The sequence below is a fragment of the Macrobrachium nipponense genome, chromosome 37, assembly GCF_015104395.2.
Source record: "Macrobrachium nipponense isolate FS-2020 chromosome 37, ASM1510439v2, whole genome shotgun sequence".
Classification (NCBI taxonomy): Eukaryota; Metazoa; Arthropoda; class Malacostraca; order Decapoda; family Palaemonidae; genus Macrobrachium; species Macrobrachium nipponense.
The window spans coordinates 14,634,704-14,654,393 of record NC_061097.1 but is presented as its reverse complement, the minus strand read 5'-3'; the positions used below and the strand labels follow the sequence as shown (position 1 = coordinate 14,654,393).

At 37.7% G+C, this 19,690-nt stretch overlaps 2 protein-coding genes across 2 annotated transcripts; both read right to left on the bottom strand.

The window, feature by feature from the left end:
- Window positions 1-1,611: 1,611 nt before the first annotated feature.
- On the bottom strand, window positions 1,612-3,651 carry LOC135209297 (uncharacterized). The gene is made up of 2 exons (XM_064242003.1): window positions 3,542-3,651; window positions 1,612-2,874 (listed from the first exon to the last, which is right to left on the bottom strand). The coding sequence occupies exons 1-2, from the start codon at window positions 3,542-3,544 to the stop codon at window positions 1,612-1,614; spliced, it is 1,266 nt and encodes a 421-aa protein (XP_064098073.1). The 5' UTR covers window positions 3,545-3,651.
- Window positions 3,652-14,143: 10,492 nt separating this feature from the next.
- LOC135209296 (uncharacterized) lies at window positions 14,144-19,333 on the bottom strand. Its single transcript, XM_064242002.1, has 4 exons — window positions 19,262-19,333; window positions 15,168-15,822; window positions 14,724-14,999; window positions 14,144-14,589 (listed from the first exon to the last, which is right to left on the bottom strand). The coding sequence occupies exons 1-4, from the start codon at window positions 19,331-19,333 to the stop codon at window positions 14,324-14,326; spliced, it is 1,269 nt and encodes a 422-aa protein (XP_064098072.1). The 3' UTR covers window positions 14,144-14,323.
- Between the last annotated feature and the right edge of the window lie 357 nt (window positions 19,334-19,690).

The window sequence follows — 19,690 nt, the reverse complement described above, 5'->3', positions numbered from 1 at the left end:
ACTGAGAGGAAGTTATGCATAAGAATATATATATATATATATATATATATATATATATATATATATATATCTATATATGTATGTATATATATATATATATATATAATATATATATATATATATATATATATATATATATAATGTGCGTGTGTATGTGTAAGTATATGCCTTTCTACTATACACCTCATTCTCTGATAGGTGTTTGCCTCCAACTTTCCAGCAAGCCTTGGGGGACAGAGTATTTAGCCCAGTGCATTTTTACAATCCTGTTGATACCGCCACAGTTGTCTCACTAGCAGATATCTAAATTTTTTATCTTATGTCAATAGATGCATAATGGGTCTTTGGTGGAGCGTGTCCATCTGCCCGTCATTGTCCATAATCCTCATGTTTGTATTCAAGAATTTTTAGTTCTGCTTCATGATCACAAAGAAAATAGAATACATGGTCCATTTTTTTTATACATAAATGTTCCTGTTCCAAGTGGATGCTGATCTGTTCGAGGTGCATAGTAACGTTCTACTACTGTTGTCTACTACTTCGACCTCCTTGCTACTATTTTTGGGCCAGATCTTAGGGAAAAGGATAGTTTCTGATTTCAAATTTTTTAACAAACATATGGTGAATCTAGACAGCGGATAGGTGGTTAAGGCTCTTACATACAAATGTAACATACATTTTGTGAAAAATGTATATTCCATTTATTTAAAATATAAATTTATTTGGGAAAAAAGAACTTTGTGGGATTAGGGAGTGGTTGTCTTAGTGGCTCTTTGATTAAAAGGGTCAAAACGCATTTTCTGTTTTAGTCCTCGTTAGCTCCATCTTTTCCCTGTTGTATTATCTCGAGTCTTCAAATTTCGTACTCTTTAAATCCTTCTTACAGGGCACAAACTTCATTATAGATAATTCATCCAGTTTTCTCTAACAATAATGTGGAACATCCACACTTCGTTTTCATAAAGGAGTGATAGCTCACTGATCCACAATCCTCATACATTCATACCTTTGCATCCATTAACAGTCATCATCTTTCATACCTCCTACTACCTCCCTTGTTTCTATAATTCTATTTCTACTCTGGATGCCAGAATTTACTGCATTAAACCCCAAGAATGGAGAGGCAGATAGGCTACATACGAGAGAAGTTTCTAATGATTTTGTGCAAGCAATTCATCAGTTAAAGAAGACAATATTTACCCGTTTTTACAAGCATTTTAGAATCCTCCTTGGAATTATTTTAGCTTTGGTCATGGAAATCTCAACATCCATTGCTGATAAGCTACAATACCTCGGAAAATCGATCTGTATCAGTGTTATCAATAAAGATATTAGAAAGATGTGATTATTTTATCATCTAACAACCGGTTGTCTACGTATATAGTAACATGTATTTATGGGATATATCAGTGAAATAAACTCAAACTGTCATCTTTTATTACATGATCAGGAATCAAATTAAGTCTGGGAAGGACGGCGAAGCCGTTCTTTCAATACTGATAAAGACAGATCTTATCTGTCAGAAATCTTAATATAATAATAAATTAATAAGATTAATTTTTTTACAATATTGAAAAGAGCATCAACACTGAATATACAAACACTTTGAAGTTATTTTCCATAACCTTGCCCACCACTGCCAGATGAACCGCCTCCAGAAGAACCTCCATATCCTCCACCACCAGATGACCCACCCCCAGAAGATCCTCCGAATCCTCCACTGCCAGATGAACCACCTCCAGAGGAACCTCCATATCCTCCACCACTAGATGACCCACCCCCGGAAGATCCCCCGTATCCTCCACTGCCAGATGAACCACCGCCAGATGACCCACCCCCGGAAGATCCTCCGTATCCTCCACTGCCAGATGATCCGCCTCCAGAGGAACCTCCACCCCCGGAAGATCCCCCGTCCTCCCACTGCCAGATCCACCAGAAAGCCCCCGGAGACCTCCGTACCTCCACCACCAGAACTACCCCCGCCAGATGACCCCCCGGAAGACCCTCCGTATCCTCCCTGCCAGATGAATCCACCGGGCCATGAAAATGACCCACCCCCGTATTAAGACCCTCCATATCCTCCACCACCATATTACCCCATCCAGCCCATGGAAGAACCCTCCGTATCCTCCACTGCCAGATGACCCACCCCCGGAAGACCCTCCCGTATCCTCCACTGCCAGATGAGCCACCGCCAGATGACCCACCCCCGGAAGACCCTCCATATCCTCCACCACCAGATGACCCACCCATGGAAGACCCTCCGTATCCTCCACTGCCAGATGACCCACCCCCGGAAGATCCTCCATATCCTCCACCACCAGATGAACTACCGCCAGATGACCCACCCCCGGAAGACCCTCCATATCCTCCACCACCAGATGACCCACCCATGGAAGACCCTCCGTATCCTCCACCGCCAGATGAACCACCGCCAGATGACCCACCCCCGGAAGACCCTCCATATCCTCCACCGCCAGATGAACCACCGCCAGATGACCCACCCCCGGAAGACCCTCCATATCCTCCACCGCCAGATGAACCACCGCCAGATGACCCACCCCCGGAAGACCCTCCATATCCTCCACCACCAGATGACCCACCCATGGAAGACCCTCCGTATCCTCCACTACCAGATGACCCACCCCCGGAAGATCCTCCGTATCCTCCACTGCCAGATGGCCCACCACCTCCAGAAGAGCTGCCGTGCCCTCCAGTACTTGGAGGCAGGTAGCTACTTCCTAGGGAACGGTGGTGTCTCTTTCCATGCCTGCCATGACCTCTTCTACCATGACCATGTTTATGCCTGTGATCTGGGAAGGCCAAGCTGCTGACGACCAGGAGGCAAATTAGGAGAGTAAATGCACCAAATCTCTGAAAAGGACATGAAAAGTGCTTATGAGAGCAAGGTTTGGTTAGTTGGAATAGTGCTGTTACCTGATTGAGTTAGGGAACGAATAGTATGTGGGTGAAAATAAGAGTCAATGAGTGTGTTTTCATGGGGAAAGAGTGGGAAGTAATTTTTTAGCTATTTACTTTCACTTTCTATTATAATATAAAATAAATAGCAATAATTCAGTTGACCTAAATGATCATAACTAGATACAGATATAGTCTTCTTAAAAGATGTTGGTATTCTACCCTTTCCTAGCCTTTCACAGTAAAATGAAAATTATTATGTACTTTTTAAAGTAATAAAAAGTGTCGGAAAGTAATCCAATATGCAGAATTGTACGTATTACCGTCAGCGAATGTTCATATCATTCCTTTGATAAGGTGTAATCTTATTCCTCTTTTTGTATTACTGAGTAAATAAATTTGTACCTTTTGAAGGGAAGTAACTGTCATTATTTAAGAAATTCATTAGCACACACCTGTCCTGAGGCAACCTAGATTGGTTTGGGTAGCCATTCTAAACTAGGTCTATTCACAGTAAAATAAATAAATGAAAAGAAATAAAACTACCTAAATTATCCAGTATACCTCCTTAAACTGCAATGACAAAATCATAAATGTAAATCTTATAAGGTGCAGCACTTACCATTGTTTAAATCTTTAGGTATCAAGAAATATTTATAAAGCTCCGTTGATGGGCGCCACAGAAACTGTGGTCATCTACTTCAGTTTGCGAAGATATGAAAGAAGTGTGCTGAAGATCTGCTAAGGACCCGTTATATAGCAATTTGAACACGAAAGACCTTCGTAAGAATAAATAGAACGAACAACACCTTTCCCTTTCTCGTAATTGCTTCATGCTCTTTGAGAACCGTTAGATAGTGAAGAAAAAATTGCGTTTTCTGGATGCTATAGTATTTTCCTTTTACCCCTTAGGCTATAGGAGACGATGTTACTGTGTAGATTTTCGAACTCTTGTAAAGCCAAGCTTCTTAGCTTAACTCGTCTCCCAATAGTAATATAGATAATATACTTTAGCACATGTAGGACTTTTCTCATGAGGAACTCAATTTAAGAGTTAATATAGATATGTATCTCAATTGCCTAGTATTAAAGGATACCCGGTTCAAAGCACAGTCTTAGTTGTATAGTTATGAGGACAAAGTAATTAAAAATGCTTAACTGAAGGCACTTATGAAAAGCTACTACGATTTTGAAATTATTGTAACAAATTAACATTAAATGGAAATGCAACTAATTACTAATAAAAGTAAATGTCAGAGGAATTGTTAGCAATGAACGAAAGGGAAATGCAAATCCGAATCATCACATGCCTGCCATTATCACTAGTCTAGTATGATAACACGGGCCCATCCCGGGGACAATGTACTCATAGTAAGTAATTGAACACCTTATCTGATGGTCCAAGAAGAGAAGAGAGAGATGTGATGACGCTTCCACCTGCTTTTAATCCCGTAGTGTACGACAGTTGCAACATGAAAAATGGCAGATATCAAGTGAGTATGGCGTGTGACTTTGTATGATTAAAGGGCAAAGGATGGGACCGTCATACAAGTACGTGTATGCAAGATTAGAATCTAGGATCAGCAGATAAGCATGGATTAATCGTAGTTTGGCAGACAAGTAGCACATGAAATTGGCGCGCGCGCGCATGATTTTAGCGCCAACATACATGATTTTGGCGCCAACACAAAAGTTACTTAGTTTTGATGAAGGAAAAATATAAAAGTACACAAAATAAAATGGGAATTGCGTAAAATTACCACTGCGTTTATGAACACTAATTAAGAGACATACACTTTCTGTTAAGAAATGCAATGTAACATATCTCCGACCTTCCAGCTCGCTTAGAGATGGGAGATGGCCAAATTGCCGTTACGTTGAAAATTTGGACAGTTACCGTCTTATCTTGTTTACGGTCCTTTCTTATTTAATTTTCAGTTTCCATAATGCCAAATTTATGTAAAACTTTACCCGATCTCCACTTTTCATACAAGTACTACAGCTTTATTTTCGGGTCAATCATCTCTTCCATTAGCATGTCTCAAGTACATTTTTGGAAAGGGTAACATTGGACTTTAGACTAGTAATCCGGTTATGTTTTGCTCCGTCCTTATTTCCATATTTCAAAGATATTTTTGACGAGGGAGAACTTGTCGATATTGCTATAGGAAGTTTGTGTATCTCGGAGATATGTAAAACTAGAGAATTGTGACAGTGATATGGTGCATTGTGGCTTTGTAGTTAAATTTCTGAAATCAGAGCCATTCTGAGAAAAGGAACACTTGTCAACGGGTTCACGGTTGCCATGGTGACATCTCATGTTACCGTGGCACCACAGTAGTACCACCAGAAATAAACTGATTATAAGCACCTCCTATGTCACTCAAATGGGTGACTTATTCAAACGCACTCTTACCTTTGGTATTCTTTATCTTGGGCAAGAGATAGCTAGTGTAGATGACACACTCGAAATAATAAGTAAACTCCAAGTACGTAGACAAGAAGTAAAATAGTTATTAAACTAGAAGATACGTCAGATAAAACATTCGAAAAAGTTATGAACTATAGTGAACGTATAATTTCTGTGGATGAAAGGAGAGTAAACGTTCAAATGATTACTCTGAGTAGTACTAAAACTATCGTGACAGTAAAGAATGTCCATTTGAAATGCAAAATACAACACTGTCAAATATTCTCGAAGTGTATGGTCTGATAGTGTATAATGTACGATTTCAGACAGAAATACGCGTATTTTGATCTTGAAGGAAATAATGACAGGAAACAGGACTGCATTGACGAAGCTGGAGAAACTAATTCCCTCCTCATTTATCTACAGAGGAATCTCAATGTTGTTTCATTTACAAGGGGCAAATACGTACATGCATTAGATGCAGTATTGTAACTGATTGTAACATTAATTAGAAATAAAGTTTATAGGGTAAATACTGGAAACTTTCCTCCTTTAACTCGAAACCCGCAAACGACCCTACTTCATCTGTAGACCCAAAGACAAAGCGTGGAGAAGAAATAATGATGGTTCCGATAAGATTGTAGACGAAGGAAACAAGGGAACGATGTATGACAGAGCTGAATTTGGTGCAAGTAACTGGATTGGGGAGAGTGTGAAAAATACCGAAAAAGGTAATGCAAGTGAAGAAAACAGTACTAATAATTGTGAATTACTAGTAGAAAATAATGAAAAGGACAACAACGACATAGCTGATGATGAGTAGATAATAAGGTGCAACTTAGTATAAGTGGAATGGATGAATATACCGCAGTGGACGATGACCAAACGGGTAATACGGATAATGAAGTATTAATATGAAACCACTACAAAGATGAATTAGAGAAAGGTATAACTAATGTTGACTTGCATGTCTATGGTGACGCGGAAAAAGAGATTGTATCTGAATATGGCAGAAGAAGACTGCGAGGATGACACGGTCCAAGAGGAAGGTTTGGATGCAATTCAGATCTCGATTGCCGAAAATACTACCGTTACCAAGGAGAGATTAAATTTAGAAGATGCAATTCCTTCTGATTCTGAATGCATGGATGATATTGATGATACAGAATCAGACGATTCCCATGTAACCAGAGGAATTGAAAGTGGTACATACGAAGGAAAACAATTTATTTCTAAGTCGCAATGCTAAAGCAGTAACAAAAAAAAGTAAATACAATAAAGGGAAAAACAGAAATACCAATGCATGAAATATAAAGTATGAACCCCAAAATACCTAGTAAATCGACATGTAATACCCCTAAATAATAATTTTCATTCGTATTGGAACTCCTAACAGATGTACACGAAAAGATGAGCTTGAATACTTTTCTTATTTATGATAATATTGATATAATTTTGTTACAAGAATATAATATAAAGACTTGGAGCAATATTACCTATTTGTTAAATTATTATGACGTTGCTCCGAATCCGACCAAAATATTAAGGGTGGAACTGCAATAATAATACATAAGAAATTAAATTTTAAAATAAAAAGCACTTATAAAGTATCATTGGCGTAAACATTCAAGGGAAGAGATTAATTTTATGTGTATTTATGCACCATCTGCGGCAGGGTGAAAAAGGAGAATTTTGTGAGGAAGTTATGATTCCTCTTATGCAAAACGATGGAGCTGATTGGAATTGTATTATCAGTAACAGAGATTCTTCTGAACCAAAACGTATAAATTTTTCAAGTACGCTATAGCAAATATTCAGTGTTTTGAAACTGAAAGATGTACATAATATCATAAAAAAAATATCCTGACTATACATTAATGAGGAAATGTACGCTGCAAGATTAGATAGAATATACGTACATGGCTGAATTAATTTGCAAATGTTAGATATTAAAAAACAGTAGCAGTATCATTTTCTGATCACTCTTGTTTTTTAGGTGATGTTAACTTAGATAATGTGTTACGATATGGAAAATCATATTGGAAACTTAATGTTTCCCTTCTTGAAGATTCAGGAGTCAAGGAGGATTTTGAAGACCTTTGGATAAAATGGAAAAGAGAGAGAGGTAATTACAATTATATGCTTGAATGGCGAGAGAAACTAGTAAAGATTAAGTTAAGGAATTATATAGCAAAGTGGGTAGTATGCGACAGAAAATGAGATATAATATGTTGAATATTCTTGAAAACAGACTACGCTCCTTACATGGAACTGTTCACCAAACAGGGAACCCTGATAGGGTAGAAATAAAGAGAATTAAATGTAGAATTCAGACAATAAGGGACGAACTGAACGAAGGTATTAAGATAAGAACAAGATTAAAAGACATACAGTGTGGCGAGAAAACGTCAAAATACTTAATTAGTAGGCAACGAGAAAGGCAAGTTAAGAAAATGATGACTTGTGTGAGGGATGTAAGTGGTGAACTGAATTACGGTCCTTTCCAGCTATCCGAAAGTCTTGTATGCAAGTTTACTCAGATTTGAACTCTTGTGATATAGGAGATCAAGACAAACAAACAAAACTTTTAGAATATGTAGAAAGTAAACTGCTGATAGGGATCCTGATAGGGAATTAAAAGAATAGGAGTTTGCTAAGAAAGAAATATTTCGTACAATGCAAAAATGTGCAAAGAATCGAACCCCAGATATTGATGGGCTCTCAGTTAAATTTTATATAGCGAAGTGGGACAGTATAGGTGATTATTTTACTGGATTAGTTCATTTTATATTAAGAACTATGAAATCAGGGGTTCTCAATATAAGGGTATAATTACACTTATAAAGAAGGATGGTGATGAGAAAGATTTGAAAAATTGGAGGGCAATTTCTCTACTCTTTGTAGACTATAAGATCATTGCAAAATTACAAGCTAAAAGAATGAAACTTATAGCTTTGGGAAAAATCATTAATGAAGATCAATACTGCTCAGTTCCCTGGAGAAGTCACATATATCCTTTAAGCCATAGTTACGGGAACTTGATAGAGAAGATATGTTTCGAATATTTATGGAATGGTAGATATGAACCAGCGAAAAGAACTACTATGAATAGGAAAAACAGGAAAGGAGGTTTGAGTATGTTTGACTGTGTCACTAAAGCCTTCGCATTATTAATCAACTCTTTTCTGATACCCAGAGAAATAAGTAGGTAACCATCCAAGCCCTTATTATAGTATTATTTTGGACGGAGTAGATACATGTATAGTCTGTCCTATGTTTCCAATAATTCCCAATAAGATATTGCACCATTTAAAAAAGTAACAATTACTGTTGAATCAAGATATCCCCTTATTAACATGAAACTAATATGGCTAAATTTTCTTGAGAGTAAATTCAATTGTGCTTTTGATAAAGATCCAATATATAAGTATTTACATGTTGTATTAATGACAAAACAAAGATTTTACACGTGAAATCTGTCTGGAAATAATTTATGCGATCAGTGTAATATGATGGAAAGTACAATTCATTTATTTTGTATTTGCAAGAGAAGCAGACCTATATTTGATTGGTTCTTCAGTAGAATTGAGGCTATTTGTGGTTTTATATTTTGATTTAAACTGTAAAGATCTTCGAATCAAGAATATATGTATGTTCTTATATTAGAACTATGTGGTCATGCAGAAACATAAATTTATTGCCTGAAAATATAAAAGACCGTGTAAGAATGAAGTAGAGGCAATACAAAATTTATATAAAATTAATGTTTGATAATGACAATAAGATTACGAATACCTTTGAGATTTTTTTTAAGAATCTAATTCATTATAGTATTGTCATTTATATTTAATAGAACCTAGCCATCCTATTTTAATTGTAAAGAACTATTGTAAATATTGTATGTAGATTATTAGATAGTAAAAAATAATTAGTAAAGTTAAGAATCTTAAAAAAAAATGTAACAAAAAGGCCTTCATAGGAATAAATAGAACGCCGCCTTTCCCATTCTTCGTAATTGCTTCATGCTCTTTGAGAATCGTCAGATGGTGAAGGAAAAATTGCGTTTTCTGGATGATATAACATTTTCCTTCTACCCCTTAGGCCAGGGGTTCCCAAACTTTTTGTTCTTCTGCACCCCTGGGGCCTTTTTATAGAATCCTGTGTACCCCTTAAAATTGAGGATGAAAAAGAAAAAAGATGGAATTTTATTTTGAAATCTGTTTGCGTAGGCTCCATAAGACTATTAATGATCATAACTTCAGTATAATAAGTAGATCATTTATCAAATATTTTGATGCATCATATACATATCTTTTTTATGATTATTCATAACATCAATAAACTAAGATCACGAGCCTCACTTAATTCATAATTTTAAGTATTATGATGCAACACATCTTTTCAGGCTAGGTACAGGTACAGGTGACAGCGCCGAGGGAAGTTCCGTAATAGTGAAAACAAGTGTTATTCACCTTACTCTTGATATGACTTTAGTAAAAGCTTTGCTTACTAAAAAAAAAAAAAATAAATAAAACCATGATATTGTGCAATCTCAACATACTGGCTATTCTTTCATATCCAGTTTACCCCCTAAAGAGTTCAAATTTACCACTGGGGCCACATGTACCCCACGTTAGGAACCTCTGCCTTCGGCTATAAGGAGGCGGGGTTACCGTCTTAGGTTGTTTACTGTTAACGGTATTTGAAATATCTTCTGTGCATGACTTTCTTGTTTAACTTTCAATTTCCATAATGCCAAATTTCTATAAAACTTTACCCTCTCGAACATTTATGCTTCTCATAAAAGTCTAGCTTTATTTTCGAATCAAACATCTTTTCCTTTCCTATTAGCCTGTCTGAAGTGCGTTTTCAGGAAAAAAAATATGGGAAAAAATAGGAAAGGGCATTACAGGAGATTGTCCTTTAAAAATCGCCCATAGCTGATTTGGGTCAAGTAATCTTTGTATCCAACTAACCTCTCCTACGCACCATATTAGTGAAATGGTTTAAAATCACATAAGAGAATATCTTGATCCTATATATGTGTCTGTACGACCAGTTCAACACCTAAGACTATGGCCGGCAGGTTTAAATTAAGTTGGCCTCATACCAGGACGGATATTTGCTCTAAAAGTGACCCAAATTCGAGTAAGGTGTCAGCGGGAGTAAAGGTTAATGTATGAATGCACTGACCTCTGAGAGGCCGCCAAGGCTCCTCGACACTTGGATGGATAACGAAGTAAAACAAAATCAAAGTGCAGGTATGACCGAATAACCAGTCATTTCTCGAAATATAGCTTAAAACTCATCTTACCCTTGTAAGTCTGCGTTCCTTTCATCAGCTTAACTACAGACCGAAATTACGTTTGTAACGTTTAGGTTATTAGTCCAAATCGCAGAGGTACTCTGTCTACTCCTTTCAATGACTCGCCCTACCAATCTGCCGCGTTTGTTTAAGGGTCAGGGTTCTCGCTGGCATCAGGGATAGTGGTTAGTGTCGTGGAATGCCACTCAGATGTCGCAAGTTCGCGTCTCCCCCAGGGCGATAAAAAATCACTGACTCTGTATCATGATCAGTGCCTCCTACAGTGTGGGGTCTGTTGTGGGAGGTTGAAACCAACATTCTTTGGAAGCTTGAATTTCGAGTCAATGGCCCCTTTGGTGGGCTTGTTCCTTGTGCCGAAATAGTAATAATAATGAATAACCCTGTAGCCATGACTGCCGTCCTTGGTGCTTTCATGATTTCAAGACTTGTCAGATTACCAGAATGTTTCAGAAATGCGTCTGTTACCGGATTATACAGGGTATTTGGCAATGACAATCATTACTGCATTTCCAGCAGGTTCCAGTTCCCTCCTGTCTCGTTTTCCTACCTGTATTTCATAGGGTGAAGATTACCAGCTGAGAATACCTTTTGAATTGATTAATTGCACCCTGATGCGTTTATTCCTTCATGTTTTATCTCACACTATTTAGTATTGTGTGAGTTTAATGTGCAAATGGACCTGTTTACACGTACGTTACCTACAAAGATCTAATGAATACCCACTTACGTATTCTTGCTTGATTGTATACTTATACAAAAAAGTTAACATATAAGCAATTATAAGATTTGCCATTCTCCTAGAAGTACAAAAAAATGCTTTTGTAGTATATACATCTATTTTTATCATAAAATCCACGCAAGAGGGCAAGTGAACATCTGGACTTGGAACAAGTACTTTCGTAGGTTATTCTACATGTTCAAGTTCAATATTATGATATTCTCAGGCATGTGGACTTTCGTGCTACACTGAAATTTTTTTAATGTGTACATTGCTATCAAGTTCTAATTAATTCCATGATTTTGCGATCATATACATATGTCTATAAACAATGAAAAGTATGACCACCGTCAAAAATAAACAAAAATGCTTTGTAAGATCGTTGAACTCTTGTTCCTCGGTAACAGAGTCAAACAGTAATTATCCGTTTTGCCCAGCAATGCAGAAAGTTATTTGCGCGTATATAGTCTTGAAGAAAAAAGTCCCACCAACTGTTGTTTGTTATTTATAGCCATTTTGAATGACAGTCATCGAACTGAGAAGCATTACTGTACAAGAGTGACGAAGGAGGTTTGAGAAAAAAAACATTAATTTATATTTTCCAAACAAGGTTTCTGCCTTCTCATTTACTATATAAATATCTGCGTCTGACCGCTGGAGCATCAGCGTTTGACGTCCACTTGCTTTGAGAACACACAACCATGGTGAGTATGTCTTTACTGATGGTTTGGCTTATTCGTATCGTTTCCAAAGGTTACCGATATAAGACGATATATCTGATGCTTATCAATCTCTCATGCTTTACTTTGTTTATAAAAACTGGTTCGCTAATGTGCTGACTGAACAATAAGATATCAGTCAGAACCACTTGTGATTTGTTAGTATGAGAATATAGGTTATACATACTTATTTGCTTACCAAATTGTGTTTGTAGCTGTCTGCAATGAAAAATATAGTTCAGTATACTGTAATACAACTGAGTTATAAGGAGCCTAATTCCCTGTAGAACAATAGGATGGTTATCGTAAATTCGATGTCCACTGAAACGCGCCACCAAATGGCCTAGTATGGCCAAACCCTAATAAGCCATAAAAGAAGACAAAAACAGAAGCAGAAAAGGTTTTCCAAAGCTTTGAATTAGATGGAAAAAAAACAGCCACTGATCGATGCATCAGAGAATGACTGATTTGTTCCTGCAAAACAATTTTAATTTTATTTTGTAATTCATTAATATTTCCATCACGAGTACTTTCCCTTTTCACTTCCTGCTTGGAATACTAGACAAGGCGCGAGCAAGCATTCGTCAGTCTTACGGCCTCATTTCTCGCATTCATAATATTCCTCCTCCTCCTCCTTCTCCTTACAGAAATACTCCGTGATGGTCTTGTTGGTTTGCCTGCTGGTGATCAGCAGCCAGGCCCTACCAAGACATAAACATGGTCATGGTAAACGTGGTCATGGTGGACATGGTAAACGTCATCACCGTTCTTTGGGCAGTGGCTACACTCCTCCGAGCAACAAGGGTGGATCGTCTAGTAATGGAGGATACAAAGGGTCCTCTGAAGGCGGATCTTCTAGTGGCGGAGGGCACGGAGGCCCCTCCGGAGGTGGGTCCTCCGGCATAGGAGGCTACTCAGGAAGCGGCTCTTCTGGTAGCGGAGGCCATGGAGGATCATCCGGGGGAGCATCTTCTGGACACGGGAGCCAGGGAGGATCAGCTGGTGGTGGATCCCGCTATGGAGGACGCTGAGCATTCTCTGAAGACAGTTTTTTTTCTAACGGAAAGGGAACGAACACCAACCATCTAGAAGTGGATTTTCCGAATAAGGAAAACAAAACTTACTGTAGTCACTTAACATCCTTTCACAAATTCTTTTCTTGTATCTTATTTCTCAGTTCATTTATATCTTAGTTCTGTTTTTAGTATTGTTAAAAAATCATCCACTTTCAGAACTTTTTATATCAACTAAAAATATTCGAATGCAAAGTAAATTAGTGACATAAACACTGTTTTGTGTGTTAGTCCCTCCATGATCATATTGTTAGCCCCCAACAAGACAGAGGGGCTCTATACTAGAGTGTGTTGAGAATATTCCTGAAAAGAAAGCCTCCAAAGATCAAGCCTTACTACTAAGAAACAATCATATAGTACATCAAACTTCAAACTTACTCGCTAAAATCAGCAGAATACCCTCTTCATGAACTTACTTAAAGTGTCCTAAAAAAAGAATGAGTTTCGAAATGCCAAACTCTAGGTAATTAATGATAAAACATATAGACATGATGACTTACCATCCTAAGTTTCCACATACTGTAAGAAATCTTAAGTAGCGAAAAACCGACGTAAAAGGTCTAATCATATCCATTACTTTATAGTCTTCTGATATTTTTCAATATCAAATATTAAGAAACCATGTAAAGGTGGTTTTTCCACTCAATGTATCTTTAAGAGTTGGTCCCACAAGTTGTTAAAGAAAACAATGACCACCTCCAAGTGCAGCCTTTAATAGTTCTGTAGTTTACCTCGTTCCAGAATTTATAATAAAGAAGATTGTGCAATCTAGTAAGTGCTGGAGGAAAAGACGAAATTAGCCACTTGAGAACAGAACAGTTTCTTGATCTTTCTTGTATGTTTAGGCCAGTTGTAAGATTTCTAATCAGAGACATCTTAAAAATATTTCCTTACATTATTCTGGCATATAAATAGGTAACTAGATTGCTTCCATTAGAGTAAATAATAATACGATCAGCTGATAATGTTTCCCTTTTATTGTTATAGTTTCATACAGTATTAATTAGAACCTTGAATTATAATAAATAACTGTTGCTTATGAAAGATTTAAGGTCCAAAATCTAACCAAAGTCTCCAAAATGAATCTACTTCACATTTACCAGTCAAAGAGCTTCTTTAATTGGCATTTGCATACCTTATCAGAAACATCATAATACATTAATAACTTCCATTTCCTTGGCCACCTCCGTAGCCACTTCCTCCATTACCGGAGCCTCCACTGCCTTTGTTGCCTCCGAAGCCACCTCCAAATCCGTTGTTGCCCTGGCCACTGCCATAACCACTGCCGCCCTGGTTACCACTGTAGCCTCCTCCAGTTCCACCTCCTATCTGTCCATTGCTGTAACCACTGCTCCCTTGGCTGCCTCCAAAGCCACTCCCAAATCCACTGTTGCCAAGATTACCACTATAGCTTCCTTGACCACCTCCAAATCCACTACCACCCTGGTTTCCCCCCATTACTATTGGCCATCCTCCACTACCACCCTGGATTTCCCCCATAAAGCCCTCCTTGGCCACCTCCACTACCACGGTTCCACCCTATAGCTTCCTTGGCCACCTCCAAATCCACTACCACCCTGGTTACCACCATAGCTTCCTTGGCCACCTCCTAATCCACTTCCACCCTGGTTACCACCATAGCTTCCTTGGCCACCTCCAAATCCACTTCCACCCTTATTTCCCCCAAAGCTTCCTTGGCCACCTCCAAACCCACTTCCACCCTGGTTACCACCATAGCTTCCTTGGCCACCTCCTAATCCACTACCACCCTGGTTTCCCCCATAGCTTCCTTGGCCACCTCCAAATCCACTGCCACCCTGGTTTCCCCCATAGCCTCCTTGGCCACACACCAAGTCCGCTTCCACCCGTGGTTTACCACCATAGCTCTTCCTTAGGCCAACCCCCTCCAAAAAGCGCCACCTTCCACCCTGATATTTCCCCCAAAGCTTGCCATTGGCCCACTTCCAAAATTCCCCACTGCCACCCTGGTTTCCCCCATAGCCTCCTTGGCCACTTCCAAGTCCGCTTCCACCCTGGTTACCACCATAGCTTCCTTGGCCACCTCCAAATCCACTTCCACCCTGATTTCCCCCAAAGCTTCCTTGGCCACCTCCAAATCCACTGCCACCCTGGTTACCACCATAGCCTCCTTGGCCACTTCCAAGTCCACCGCTTCCCTGGTTACCACTATAACCATTACCTCCATTACCACTTCCAGCGCCTCCTGTAGGTCCTTCAAGATTAAAGAACTGGCTGGACGTTCCCCCAACTTGACCTCCAGTGCCTGCTCCACCACCTTGACCATAACTTCCTGCTCCTCCTGATCCAGCTCCACTGTTTTGTCCATAACCCCCTACTCCTCCTACTCCTGCTCCATTACCTTGGCTATAACCGCCCCCTACTCCTGATCCTGCTCCACCTCCTTGGGCATAGCTTCCACCTCCTGCACCACCCCCATTACCACCAGCATTGCCTCCTTGACCGTAGCCTCCACCTCCATGCCCAAAACTGCCTCCTCCTCCTCCTCCTCCTCCTCCTCCTCCTCCTCCTCCTCCTCCTCCTCCTCCTCCTCCCCCACCTCCTCGGCCCCCACCAAACCCTCCTGCATCAGCCAAGGAAATCAAGAAGGCTGCTCCAGCTAACACCAGGAATGACTTCTGTAAAAAGAGGGCCAACATAGTTTTTAAGTAAAGAGAAAATTGATTATCTTTTAAGGTGAAAGAAAAGCTATAGAATGTAGGATGTTATATCTTAGTCCATTTTCTCAAATAAAACTATGCCAATTACTTACATTTAACAACCTAATTAATCTTTTCAGAGCTCAAATGAATTTCAACAAAAGACCAAAATATTTTCAGAAAAATAGATATTCTAGTTCAGCTATGATAGTTATGGATGGATATCACTTGGTTTCAATTAATTTGCTTTTCTATCTATTTTTTATCAAGGTGCCAGGGAATTGAGGGTACCTTCATTATTTACCTGGACTTTCGTTTCTAAGAAGAAAAGCATTCCTGTCACTGTCTCTTAAAACTAATCTTAAAATTCCTAGTCAAACAATGGTCATTTAGAAATGTGTCTCCTATAGATATGATACATTCGGCAAATGTATCATATCTATAGAAGTAAACTTTGGTTTTTAGTATCTACTTCAGAGACGGTTAATTAAGCTGCCAAATGCATGCAATTGTCTGTTGACCAGAAAGTATCTACCAGCCATAAACGTCTATTCTGCCTAAGGCCTCAGTTTTCAAAACGTATTTTGCCAAAAATTGGCTGAGAATAATAAGCACGATCCGCTTTATAGTTAAAAACATTTCTATACTTTCCAGTGTTAACTAGTCAAAATACTTATTTCATAAATTACCTAAAGAATACTTTACAGTCAAACACATTCATCCTGTTCATCTCTTTAAACACATTTTGTTAAATGACCCGGTTTTTGCATTGCATGAGATGTTCATCATTCAAAAACAGAAATTCTATTTCAAAATCGTATCTTGTGTCTGCAAACGAAGATGTTCAGTAGAACATCTCATGCAACATATCTATTGCTCGAAAACAGAACATCAGTGAAAAACAGGATTGATATATCCGGCTCATCAAGGGCTATCAAAACCATTCATTCCATCTATTGCTTAGAAGGGACTCAAAAGTCAAATGATCTAATATAACAATGAAAGGAACTAACCATTGTTTCTTACTGAAGATTCCCTCAGACACAAACTTCACTTCCCGAACCACTGCAATGGACTGTGCCTTGGCAAATGTCTGCCTCCATATTTTGTACTCTCTCTGGACTTGACTTTTTTTTCTTAAATTTTTTACTTTGCCTCCAGCACTTGACAGTGATTGGATGGTTCAAGGTCTCCATTTTTAATAATCATTATGCAAGACAGCTTTCAACTAATTATTATATAAAAATGAATGAGGTTAGTTATGAAGGCAACACTTGATACGCTTCAATGGTTGGTTTCTGGCGACCGAGATGATGAAAAAAAATCGTGCTGTCTGGAATCATGAAAAAAGAATTAAATGACAATTATCAGGTATATGCGTTGGCGTGGCAATACAGTATCACAGTTGGTGATGCGAGGTTAGGAATATGTTGGTTGTTTGTAGATTAAACGTCCCCTGTGGTCTTCGAATATGGATTATACAGCCAATGAATACTGGAGCATTTCTTTGCTCCACCTGGGCTTGGTTCATTTGAAAATAGAAAAAAAAAATAATCCATCAATATTAATAGTTTACCGGTAAGCCACAGCAGTACCATTGTTCAGCAAATGACGTTTTAGTATGTTTATAAGTGTCACTTCGAAAGCATTTTCAATGAGTTATGGACAGAAGTTGAATCAAGTCTAGTGTTAGACGAACCACAGATTTATGAGAACATTCTACACTATAGAATTTTGGATGCATTCTAATGCTTTTGCTCATAATTTTTATTACATGAATTTTTCCTTCTTTACGTGTGTGTGAATGTGTATGTATGCATGTACGTAGTATATATGTATACTATATACATACACACATATATACATACATGATTCATATATATATATATATATATATATATATATATATACATATATATATATATATATATATATATATATATATATATATATATATTATATATATGTGTGTGTGTGTGTGTGTGTATATATATATATACAATGTCCTTAATATCTAATTCGCTCTACCTCGGAATTAATATATATATATATATATATATATATATATATATATATATATATGGTGTGTGTGTGTGTGTGTGTGGATATATATATATATATATATTTATATATACATATATACATATATATATATATATATATATATACACATATATATGTATATATATGCTAATATTATGCCTCAGTAAAGGGTCCGAATAGGACCGAAAGTACTCGGCTAACTCGCTTTTTCGTTTTTTTCCTTCGTGGCAAAAAAAACTTTATTTATTTACATATATATGTATGTATATATATATATATATATATATATATATATAGATATATATATATATATATATATATTACAGGAAGATAGCAGAAAAAGGCATTTCACGAACTGCCTGAAATTTCAGGCAGATAGCGAAATGCGCGTAGAGACATTTGACACCAAACCCAGGGACTATAATATAAATAGTACTAAAACACAGCGAAACAGTGTAGGTGGACTCACTGTTTTCCGTGTTTAGTGCTAGCTCCTAGGGGATCAAATGTCCCAAATTGCATTTCGCTATCTGCCTGTAAAACACACACACACACACACACACACACATATATATATATATATATATATATATATATATATATATATATATATATAAAAGGGATCAGATACTTTTAATATTAGCTCTGACTTGTATCATCTGGACCCTTGTATAAGTGTTCAAGAAAGATCACAGGCTTAATTACAAATTAGTTACCTTATGGATAATTTCTTTGTATATGTAGGTTTAATATATTTTTTCTGAGTAAGTTTACCAAGCGAAAAAGGTTTTATTGTTTACCAAAATGAAATTTTGTGTTTTGTCGGTCACTGCCCTGTATAATCTCTTAATTGTCTTATTCTCACTTCTGATCAGTTGGACGTTTAACCTTTTGTAAACCTTTAAAAATGTACTTCAGTTTTGGGCAGGTTACTAATTCTCCAGGTGTGTTGGATTCTAGGTACACACTTTCCTTTATAAGCCATATCTGTCATTTATACGACCTTTCTTTGTAAACTTATCTTCATACTTGTATAAGTCTGCTAAGTAAACGACACTGAGTCGAAGGGTCTCGCAGTACCCCTTCGTTTCACTCTCCTTCGTGGCTTTTGCCTTTATTTATATAATTCATCACATTCCAAATTTTCGTGATTCAGTTATACATACGAAAATATGTATGTATGTATGTATTATGTATGTATATATTTGTGTGTATGTATATATACACACATAGGACCCAGTGGTAGTGGTGCAAGAATACCACCACCGTAGGTCCTGAGTGTTGTAAAAGGCGACTAAAAGGACAGCTGCTGCCTTGCAGGCTTACTTTTTAGTAAAAGGCTAGACCCACTGCCAATAACTGTCGAAACTACTACCTTGCAGGTGGACTTTTTAGTCAAAAGGTGAGGCCCACCACCAATAACTGTGGTTGATGACAGCAATGGCATGCTGTCGTAAAAACCCCTTCGCCAAACAATAAACCATGCATGATGATGCGTTTGATAGAAGGCAGTGGAGAAGAAGCATCAGGCAACCGACTCTTTAATGTAGGGATAACGGTGGGAAAGAAGATATCTATACATATATATACACATATGTTATTATGATAACAGTGACAAGACATTTATGTATAACTCATTACCACTGGGAAAGTCGTATTTTTGCTATTGATAATGAGTGACACACTTAAACACACACTCACACAAGCTACAGATCATTTTACACCGACTTCAAACATCCTGTGAAGAATGGGGACAAGATCAAATAGGCCTAAATTCAAATAAATCATTTTTATGTGTTAGCTA